At 42.0% G+C, this 11,734-nt stretch overlaps 2 protein-coding genes across 2 annotated transcripts; both read right to left on the reverse strand.

The window, feature by feature from the left end:
• Positions 1 to 750: 750 nt before the first annotated feature.
• On the reverse strand, positions 751 to 3,731 carry mipa (major intrinsic protein of lens fiber a). The gene is made up of 4 exons (XM_060057596.1): positions 2,775 to 3,731; positions 2,230 to 2,394; positions 1,950 to 2,030; positions 751 to 1,822 (listed from the first exon to the last, which is right to left on the reverse strand). The coding sequence occupies exons 1-4, from the start codon at positions 3,132 to 3,134 to the stop codon at positions 1,637 to 1,639; spliced, it is 792 nt and encodes a 263-aa protein (XP_059913579.1). The 5' UTR covers positions 3,135 to 3,731; the 3' UTR covers positions 751 to 1,636.
• A 2,282-nt stretch (positions 3,732 to 6,013) lies between these two features.
• ptges3a (prostaglandin E synthase 3a (cytosolic)) lies at positions 6,014 to 8,904 on the reverse strand. Its single transcript, XM_060057737.1, has 8 exons — positions 8,738 to 8,904; positions 7,927 to 8,040; positions 7,549 to 7,618; positions 7,355 to 7,453; positions 7,163 to 7,252; positions 7,030 to 7,086; positions 6,921 to 6,948; positions 6,014 to 6,807 (listed from the first exon to the last, which is right to left on the reverse strand). Coding segments are annotated over exons 1-8 (480 nt in total). The 5' UTR covers positions 8,740 to 8,904; the 3' UTR covers positions 6,014 to 6,787.
• Positions 8,905 to 11,734: the final 2,830 nt, after the last annotated feature.

The raw sequence follows: 11,734 nt of genomic DNA on the forward strand, positions 1-11,734 counted from the left end.
AGAAAAGAAAGCGGAAAGAGATAAAAGCTTACACGTCTGGTTTGGTAATTGCTTTGTTGAATGGCAACTGTTGTCCCAGTGTCAACTTCCTCTTTCCCAAAATGATACTCCTAGCAGCATTATATGTCCCTTCAAAAGAACAGAACAAAATGGCCATCATGTAAACAAAGGAAGCAAGGGTAAATATGGAGGGGATGCAAAGCCAATGTGAAGCTTCACCTTCAAGTTTCATTCACTCTCGTCTTTAAAAATACAGGCACGCATTTCCAGTAGAAACCAAAGATGTTTGTTGATCTCAAGGTGACCCCTGTTAATTAGAGTGGGGTTCATTCAATCTTCTTCAAATGTAAACCAATAGAAGCCACTGGAAGAAGTCACAGCACTCTTATTTTAACCACATGACCTGAAATAACTAAAAATAACTCTTTATGTCGTCAAAAAGAAACACAATCCAGTAGTAAAGCTAATTCCACATTAAAGTGTGTTGAATTTCTTTGTTTTCTTCCATGGCATACAAGCAAAAGGAAAGGCAAACCAACTGTCACACACCTGTACATGGATCTATAATAACCAATGATCTAATCGCTAAAAAAGGACATCATCACAAATGCTGCATAAATCATACTGATTTGGAACCAAATCACTGAAATCCATATAATAAAAAAGACGTCAGGTAGCCAAATAATTCTGCAGTTATTGTGTAAACATTTGAAAAGGTATTAAGGATTTAGCTCAGAAACGACCAGATGGTTGACTGATTTGTGTGTTTATTTTCATATAAATGTGTGTGCGTGCCCAGAAGTTGCATTATTTATGTAATTATGGGAATTGGATTAAAAGGCTTAACATCATCCTATCTAAAGAAAAGATCCTCAAAAATACTGGATGTTGCGCTGGTTAAACTATTAAGTTAGCGGGAGGCAAGGCTGCATATTCTCTCAAATAAACTTGCGCGTTAAATTAAAACACAAAAGCATCGAACAAATAGGATGTTTTGGCCACAATAGCCTCAAAATAAAAACTTTTGATTGGGGACAACCACATACAGCCACACACACACACACACGCACACACACAAACACACACGCATGCACGCACACGCACGCCCTCAACACACGTAAAAAAAATGAAATATTTGCAGTCAAAAAAAACCTGGAAACTTCTGGAAAGTAAAAAACATGATAATTTACCCAAAGATGTTGTGAACAAAACGAAAACTGGATAAAAACTGGAAAAAACATGCAGAACGCATGCAGAACTGCCCTAATGTAGCATCACTCCTAGCAGATAAAAGAGAGGTCGAAAGGGAAAGACAGAGAAGGGGGTGAGAGAGAAAATTGGATCAATCATCAGATCAATGTAAATGTTCTTTTTTTGAAGGGGGGGGGGGGGGTAACAGCATAGTTCGACTACTCTGTAAAAGACACCAGGGGTCTAGGTATGGCCATTGGTGGGTCTGACATAGGGGGGAGGTGGAGGTCTTTGTCTCGAGCCATGGGGGGGGACGGGGGGGGGACGGGGACGTAAACGTATGCTTTGAGGATGGATGGGGCAAGGAGCTTTAGAGTGTGGGTTGGTGGATGAAGGTCGAGGGGGAGAGGGTTGTAAGAAAGTGGATATCTCGGTGTTCCCGGGCTTATAGGGCCTGGGTCTTGAGCTCGATGGGGTCCCCCCTGGGGTCCTGCTGGCCCTCAGCCTCTGGGGGCCGGGTTCCCTTCAGCGTGGCCAGCCTCTCGGAGAGGTTGCGCATGCGGGGGAACAGCATGAAGTCGTACACCAGAGCTCCCATGGCTCCACCAATCATGGGTCCCACCCAGTACACCTATGGAGAGGCAAAGACAAACAGGAAAGGGGGTTGAGTTAGTGAAGTCACTGGGTTGCAGTCTGCCCCTCACCTACATTGGACACATTTCTTCAGGGGATGGAGGCTAAATCGCAGACTGTCCTACCCAGTGGTTGACGAAATTCCTGACCAAGACGGCAGGGGCGAAGGACCTGGCTGGGTTCATTCCTGCTCCGGTGTAGTACATCTGAAGAGACGGGACCACAACCAACATCATGTTAATAATGGGAGCCAAGCGACGTGTGTGTGTGTGTGAAAGCCAAGGGCTCCGATTCAAATCCCTGCATTCTGTGTTTCCTCAACACCTTCTACTTGCCAGCAAGATCTTTATTTTGAATCCCGAGACTAAAACGCTTCGCTGGCCTCATACATCCGCCGCAACCTACCCCAAGAAGATGTCCCATGAGCACAGAGAAGCCGATGGACAGGGCGGCAGAGCCCAGGCGGCCGTTGCGCCTCTCGTCGGTCACGGCGAAGATGCAGATCACCAGCTGCATGGTGAGGAACACCTCCATGGTGGTGCCCATGCCCAGGCTGATGCCCGGCTGCAGCTGTAGAAGGGCCGAGGAGCAGAGGAGGACATGAGGGAGGAGATCACGGACTGGCTGGATGTGGGGCCTATGCCGCTGTCATAATGGATGTCTATGTGTGACACAGGCCACGTATTTGGATGACCTCATGTGTAGACCCATAACAATGCTATAGTAGTTAATGACCATAATAATGTAAAATTGCATTGGGTCATTTCCCCCTCTGAAACTCTTGTAACAAGCCATGAATTGCACACGTTTAATGGGAACATTGGATCTGATCTATGGCATTTAATGTTAACGAGTTAAAAAGTGTCTTGACGGTGTATGCGTTTCCCAGAGGCGACAGTGTTGGCGTGACAACAGCTCGAGCCCTGGGACTGCGGCGACGGCCCTCTTACCGTGTTGAGTGCCAGGTTGCCCCTCATGTTGTTAGGGGTGACGCCGTACAGCACCGCGGCTCCGGCCAGGGCTCCCAGACACTGGGCCACCATGTAGAAGAAAGCACGGAACAGGGACATCTGGGAGCCGATCAGGTAGGCAAAGGTGACCGCCGGGTTGATGTGTCCTCCACTGATGTGGCCGATTGACTGGATGAGTGTGGCCGCGGCCAGCCCGAAGCAGAAGGCTACGTGGAGAACGTTGTGCGGCCCGGTGGTCCAGCGCAAGGCTGCGCCCAACCCGAAGAACACGAAGAACATGGTGCCGTAGAACTCGGCGAAGACCGCCCGCCAGAACGACATGGACCGGAACTCCCACATAATGATCAACCAAAGAAAAACAATGGAGGGATGGAAAGGTTGCAAGAGACTCTTCCGACGAAAAATCTGATGAAAGGAGTGTTCTCCTTTGGAATAAGCTCCTTTGGTGGGTCTTCTTGATCACTGAGGATGGAAGAACGTTGGAAGACAGACAGCACGCAAACTACGACAAATTGTTCCTACAACAGAGACTGTCTCTCTAAACCCGAGTGGGACAGCACGTACACTGCTCCACATACAACTCTCTGTACGCGTGGGATCCGCAGACTGGTCAGGTAATGTGGCTGTGAGGCTTTTTTAGTGCAGTCTGTCATTCATAGAGAGCTGCTGGTCGATGCGGCGAAGTGAGCCTCTGTGCATCTATGTATACCAACCCTGCTAGTGATTAGTAGAATAACATGGATAGATAGACAAACGTTAAGCATGTCCTGCAGACATTCAGCCTCTATGCCAGAGCAGGGTGAGCCGACCGGGCTTTTTATAACGGTGTCGGGCCGTGGCCACTCCACCGAGCCCAGGGGAGGGGTCACCGCACAATGCTGCAAATCAAAACAAAATCCCCTCTAGTCTGTCTGCCTGACCTCTCTCTCCCTCCGCTCGCACCACAGATCACCCTGAACATGAACTAGCCCCCCATCCCTACAAAGGAATCGACACATGGTAACCCCCTGCTCATGGTCTCGAAAGCACCCCCACCTCTAACTTAAATGAATAGATGAATATCAATTTTGTAAATAAAGGAAATTTGGCAGAGCGAGGCGCTTGGACCTGAAGTAAAAGCGTTGATTGAGTTAATAAAGTATTTTTTATTGGGGTTGGTATAGCTGGGCAAATACTCGGTGCAAGGAGTTTGTGATTATTATTTGCAGTTCTTTGAGGTGACACATAGCATGTGAGCGAGGACTACATGTGTGAACAAACAGACAAACATTGATCTGGTCCCTTATCACAGCTTCCTTCAAGTTTTGAATGTAATATACAGTAAGAATGTTATTGAGCATTAACTAGTGGATTTGCACAATACCTCTATAAATTGCCATACAATTTACACAATAAACACAACTGACACAGCAACATCCAAAAACAACTATTTCACGGTATATTTTACCAGATTATAAACTGATAACCAAAATTGTACTTCTCAATTTATATTCTGTATTGGGGTACAAGTGGTTTCGTGGCAGCAGAACTGATTAGGCAGAGATTTACATTGTGTGTTGTGGATGGGCTCAGGGCAGATAAAGCGATGGAAAATCCATGCTTGGAGAGGAAGAGTGGGGCAGCCGACCTGGCATTGAGCTTCTGCACTGGCGCATCGCGCTGACCAGGGCAGCACACATTAGCGGTCGCCGACCGTTGAAAGGATAATGCTGCGCTCATCGCTTTTCTGCTTTTAGGCAGCGAGACAAAGCGCCGGTGGTCACAATTTCTGCTGCTTTCTATGATCTGTTTGTCTTGCCGCTACTGTTGAATATAAGAGTTCCCTTACCAATGATCCACAGTGCCCACAGCTCTAACGTGCAACACTATCTGTTGCCTACTGGGTCTAGGCTCCCTGCATGGTGGAAAGGCATCACTGAAGCTGTTTTATGTAGGGCTGTTTGCCTAGTTGATAGAACAATGCATATATATATAATCTATACTTTAGACAACCCTGATGTGGTTCTATAGAAAACGTTTTTTCTTGATAAAAGGTGAGGTAGCCTTACTCATATCTTCGTAGAGTTTAGGCCTACTAAGTGGTCAGTTTGAGCATATCTAATGTCATAATTGCGATGGCGCCCCAATCGCTGCTCCAATCAGCAGTAAGCCACCTTTTGTGGGCGTAAGCCTGTTCAACCGGAGGGGTTTTTAAAAGATGCTTGCATTGGGATTTCCGTGTTCTCTTTGGCCAGACTGCTGACCCATGCACAATCTATATACTCACAATCCCCTATCATTACTATTGATATACAGATACCTATACCTATAATTATCTAACTTTGATATTGGCCAAAGCAAAAACACACAGACGACAATATCAAACCTATAGGTCAGCTTAAAGGCACCCAGTGCAACTTTCGAGGCTTAAAAATAAACATTCAATTTCTAGTCTTTTTTACACGTAGTAAGTTTCAATAACTCCATACCATTACATACCGACATTTAAGCAGCAAAGATGAGACGTCGTTGTGTGGTGAGAACTGATAGAAAATCGTTAACAACAACAATGCCGCCATTTTCTTTATTTTTTGTAACCTACAATAAATAAAGCAGGCTTCCAGTCAATGGAAAAATGGCTTCTCCCCACCGGCGATTGTTGTTGTTTACGATTTTCTATCAGTTCTCACCACACAACGACGTCTCATCTTTGCTCCTTGAATGTCGATATGTAATGGTATGGAGTTATTGAAACTTACTACGTGTAAAAAAGACTAGAAATTGAATGTTTATTTTTCATTGAATGTTTACATAAAGTTGCACTGGGTGCCTTTAATAGTCCAAATAATATAGGACTTCCTATATAAGGCAAGGCAAGGCAACTTTATTTATATAGCACTTTTCATACACAAAGCAGACTCAAAGTGCTTCACATATAAACATTGTCATACAATAAAATAAAATAATAGATAAGTAAAAGAAAACATATGCAAAATGTATTTATTGAGACTACTTTATAAGACTACTCAAATGATGACTGGAGATCAATTTGAGAAGTGTGTGTGTTCGTAAAATGACAGGAAGCATTGTGTTGTGCAGGAATTCTTTAGACACCGCCTAAATGTTTCAAACAATGCTTACATTTTTTTAGTAGGCTATGATAATAAGGACGTTTATTGGGTCAAAATGAGCCAGTGTTAAAAAAAGGTGCTTAAGAAAAGAGAAAAAAAACTTTCCAATGTTCTTCCAACAAGTTTATTAAAAATATGTAGTCAAAAATGTCAACATTATTTAACAAACTCAATAAATATATTACACACATTAACCCGGATCTCAAAACATAGCTGTGTGTTGCTAAAAAAAATATTTGGTTGGATTAATGCTAGGATATTACTTTTTCACAAATTTTATGGAAGTATTTTCTTTTTTGCATATGCTACCGTCAATTAATTGCCCTATTGATCTGAAGGACAGAAAATTAAGGCATCTGCATAAATATTGCCTGTACTGTATATTTTCTGTTACACAAACTGAACACACAGTAAGATGAAAAGGTGTATTCACTTTTTTAATTGTAAAATGTTTAATATAAATGAATGCTGTTTTAAATAACTCACTAACATACATTTTAAGAACTGAAACCAAATCTTTTTAATTGAACAACATAATACAATGTCAAATAAAACAAAGATGGAGAACCCTTGATTACAAAAATGGCAAATTGATATTTAAATTGAGGATTCCAAATCCGTTGTGTTAAGGAACCTTTACATTTTTGATCTGTAACCTTGCTGTCTTTGCCGGGAAAAACCATAGAAAGGGGCAAATGACCTAAGACATTCAAATAGCTATGAATTCAATGAACAGTGTAATTAAACAAATGTGTCCGTGCAACACTGGATGTCAGTGCGAATCTGCATCCAAGATACGCATACGCATGTCACTCACATCAAACTGGAGACAGGATTTTTCCTTGAACGCTTTAACTTTGGAAGACGGCATCATACCGTTGACTACTCAAGGTCTGGCATTTCTGTAGAAATAACACAATTACTTAGTCAAGAAGAAAATCCCAGGCAGTGCGCATATTCAACTGGGAAGTATCTTTAACTCAAAAAGGAGAACACTGTTTTGTATTGGACTTACTTCCATCACCACTGTCTGCAACACCATGCTGTAACATGAAAAAAGACGTAAGTAACAACTTTGATTGCAATATAACAGACAATTAACTCTTAATCATTAAGGGCCATACCTCTTCATCTCCACCTTGCAGGTCTGGTAAACCATCCCCTCCCATGGTGTTCATCATCTGCAGAATAGAGTCAAGATTAAACCGACTCTTCACACCCTAAATGCCTGATACTGGATCACTGTAATGCCCTCACCTCGGAGAATTTGTCGAAACTTGACAAATCTTCATCAGAGTCCTCATCCCAATCTTTCCAATTATTGAAGTCAACACTGAGCCAGGTGACCTAAATCAACAAGTTTGGCCGACAGGCACTGAGTTTATAGGTAGAGAAAAGCCTGAGATGTGGAGAGGGTTTTTGGTAAAAAGGTACAAACAAAATGATTACCTTTCCCTTATCTTTTGATAGCCGTGGCCATGACTTCCCCGCCACTGCTTTCTTTAAACAACACAACACGGACCTGTCTGTTCGTCTGTGTTTGGATTCCTGTGATCGAGTGAGTACATGGTGAGGAAGATACACAACACAATAGTTACAACAGTACGTATCCAAAACACTGTAGAAAGAACTTGCAAACCTACTTTGTGATCAATGTCTCCAAAAAGATCCAAAACATTTAGGTGTTTAGCTTTTTCCGGTCCACCGAGACAACTGCAAGGATTCACACGTGATTAGAACTCGGCTATTATTATTTTATTTTACAATACCAGGACTGTGTGAAGAGATGATGAGTGCGTCCCTGTATATGTTTTTATATATTTTGTAATTTGGGGCAATATATTTTGAATGAAAATGAAATTGTATAACAGCAGAACAAATGTCATTATAACTATAAACAAAAACAAATCAAATGGGTCCCTATTATGTTTACAAATAACATACCATAATATATATAATTATTATTAATAAGAATAATAATTTAAATAATTTTTTTGAATAAGTAGTTTTCAAACTCTTACCTGAAGTTAATGCTAGACTGCTCAAATCTAACTTTGAGATCTTTAGTGTCCCCCACACAGAACTCAATGAACACTGAGTCCCGTCTGTCATACCATTTAGCTGTTGCAGGCTGCCTAAAGAAGGTGGTAAAGAGAATGTAGATTAACCTCAAGCAAAACAAAAATCATAGACGATCAAGTGTCTCTAGATACATTAACTATAGAGCCTACGAAGGAGGAAGGAGCTAGTTTAAAGGATCCACACAACCAGCATGCAATTACGACAGCAGAGTAGCGTCAGAATATCATGCTCTACCAGAGGATATCGCTTCGTTTTAGATTAGCCTATGCAGCAAACCTCTGTCAACGCATTGATCTAAAAGTAACCCATCTCCGGTTGATTTTCAAAGTGTGCATTGCACATAGCACTACTTTCAAGTTAACGCTACGCAGTCCCATCTCCCATTCCGTTCTACTCGTTTCCTTTCGTGGCATGACTAATGTTCAACGCCTTTCATGTTACTATAATCTAGCTTAAAATAGCTAACGTAAGGCCTATTCAAACGTCAGTTTATTTCATATTATGGGGCAAACATGTACTTTCTTAAAAGTATTATGCTGCACGCACAGGTTCAACACACAAAGGAGACAACTGCCTGCAAGAAACACGGGCAGTAGGTGCGCTGTGTGCATGTATGCATGCATTTCTACAAGAAAGCTCAGGCAGCTAGCTTAGCTCAGTGGTGGGTCCATATATTCGCTGCGACCACCCGATCAACACCGGTAGCAGAACTTCTAATAGATGGCTACAAAAGTATACCCCCACACTTACATTCTCTACGATTATACTTGATAACCCTCGCGAACGACCACAATGTATCCGGGAGAAGTGACAATCACGCCCTTTGACAGTATTTAGAGGACAAAATGCAGATATAAACTATAAAAGATGAGATAGTCTTTTTAAACATCGCGTTGTTTCGCTGTTCCCGTGTGACGCACATAACCACTGTCCACTAGCGATGGGTTAATTTATAATAACAGTCATAAAAGTCCATGTTTAATTATTCAATAGCCGTAGGACAACTGCAAAGTTTAAAGGTGGGTTTCAAGGAAGCGCAGATGATACGTATAGTATGGTATTATTTGGACCACGTTTATATGCAATTCCCTGTATGGCTAACCATAGCACTTTATTGTATTACTGTTATGTTATTTTACCTGATATGTAAAACTATTAAATACAATACTCATTCATGAACACGATTTAAAAAGTGCTGAGGTCAAAAGTTTGTAATGCCTCCCTGTACTGATTCATGCCACAGCTGAGACCTGAAACCCGCTACAGATTTTAAAAAGTACTTGACCTAGATACTGCCATAGCGAAACCTGAATCTGGAGGGCTTTATAATGATAAAGAAATCAGGGACAAGTGATGACAAGAACATTTGAAGTTACTCCACAAAATAGCCACAGGGCATCCAAAATCCACCCTGCTCTGGTGGAATTCATGTCTTAAGAGCCATGCAGCCTCTTCAAACAGGAGAAGGCAGGGACGACAACATCCAAAGGGTCAGAGCAGGGGACTGAGGGCTTTTCTGTAATCACTAGAAAATACACAACATGGCAAATCTCAAACGCCGGGGGAACGAATGCAGTGCCAGGGCACAGTGAGGGGATGCGTCGGTCATCAGGCAAACCCTTCCTCTATTCTCCCCCAGCTTGTCAACAGTTGCTCTGCGCCTTTAGTCACACCGGCACACAACAAATGAGCCCATACGGTCTGCTGTCACATGCACATGGTGTTATGGTGGGATCTGACTTCTAGTGCCTTCTAGTGGCTCTCTAGGTGTGGATAAAAAGCAGCAGCAAATGACAGCAGGCACATGGAACCTTCTCTAGTACAGGCGATTCCAATGCAAGAGAGAAAGCGAAAACCAGTAAGCATTCAGGGATTCCCTGAATATAATTAGTAATAAGTACATTCAGCAATTACTTTTTTTCTATTGCTTCAAATTGCAATTTTCAATTGCTTTTTTTCAATTGCTTTCAATTGCAATTAGTTTTTTTCAATTGCTTGCTTTTTTTAAACTTGGCTCATTGTGTCGAAACTCAACAAGCAAATAACACTGACAAATATACCATTCACATCTATGTCAAATAGATGTGAAACTCTTCTAACCCTAACCCTAACAATCCTTTGTCAAAATGTCACTCAAAATTATACACACTTGTATCATATGAATACACTTTCAGATCCGCAGCAACACACAGTCTACTTTATATAGAACACTGCAGTCTTCCATATTCACTGTTTTTATTCAGTTCCACAGAAGGCACGTTTTCACAACAACCAAAAAAATCGAATATTCAATACTGTACATTGCAGTACAGTACTTTACAGTTCAGTAAATTCAGTTTAAGCTCAAATATAACAACAATTAACCAAAAATACACAACTGTACTGTACATATACACAGAAAAACACGGCAATTGTGCGTGGGTGTGCTTATGGATCCTCGCCTTGTGTGCCAAATCCATCCATGGATTGATCTTACCTCAATGTCTCCGCAGGCCTGTTCCATTGTCTGCAGAAGAGGCATGCAGGCATGTTGTTGGCAGTCATATACACTACATCCTCAAGCCGAAAAAAAACCCTTCTTGAGGGTTTAGAAACGGCGAGTATACAACCTCAAATTGTTTATGGTTGGTGTACCAGTTCCGGACCAAAACAGCCCGATGGAAATGAACATTATCCCAGACAACAACAAACCTGGGCTGCTCTGATCTGTCCTGTTCAGCTGCATCATGAAGTGCATCTAGAAGTGTGATGATATGTTGGGTATTGTAGGGACCTATTTTTGCATGATGGTGCAGTTACCCTCGAAGGCGATATATGATATATTTCCCCCGCATTGCCCCGGGACGTGCACAATTGCCCTTTGGCCTTTTTGTAGTTAGCTGATAGTTGTTCAGTTTTGTAAGTAAGTGTGAGGTGTGCATTTAAGTATTTACAATTACCCAATGTTTTTAGCATTTTGAATAGATGTGTTTTCCCAATGATATACTGAGATGTCCTTTTTGAATTAAGTGTCTTATGTTTGAAATAGTGTGTATTGTGCAGGACCAAGTGTGTTGCAGAAAGGAGCAAGTGTGTTGCAGAATAGCAACTAAAGTGCAAAGCAGCGCTTTTGTTTAAGGAATGGTTACATGTGTTTAAGGTATAGTAACAAAAACTACAAGTTGTGTTACTTTGGTCTAAGCATGTGTCTATAGTGTTCAAGCAATTGAAAAAACCTGTAATAAAAAATTGCTGCATGATAATATCATCCCGTATTTTGGTTTGGGAACATTTGGTGTGGTGGGCCTGGATAGTGCCAGTTAGCTGAGGAATACGTCAGGGTTAGCAAAAAAAATTATTGTGTGTAAAGTGGGCATCCCGTTATTGGATATTAGAATTTATAACACCCATGCATGGAACAGAGAGGAGCTGGGAATATAAGGCCATCCAGTGGCTCACAGGGAGAGAAGTACCATAGAGGTGTGTGCGCACGCGCGTGTGTGTTGTGTGTGTGTGTGTGTGTGTGTGTGTGTGTGTGTGTGTGTGTGTGTGTGTGTGTGTGTGTGTGTGTGTGTGTGTGTGTGTGTGTGTGTGTGTGTGTGTGTGTGTGTGTGTGTGTGGGAGAGAGGCAATGAGAGATCGGGTCAGGCACTTGGGCTAAACAGTAAATTTGATGATTTGATGAATAAAGAATGCTGCCAACAGGCTACTGGTGGCCACAAGTACATGAGGAAGCTGAAGTTTATTAAAATGTGAATATATCTGGAT

This window comes from Gadus macrocephalus, chromosome 1 (genome assembly GCF_031168955.1).
Source record: "Gadus macrocephalus chromosome 1, ASM3116895v1".
NCBI lineage: Eukaryota > Metazoa > Chordata > Actinopteri > Gadiformes > Gadidae > Gadus > Gadus macrocephalus.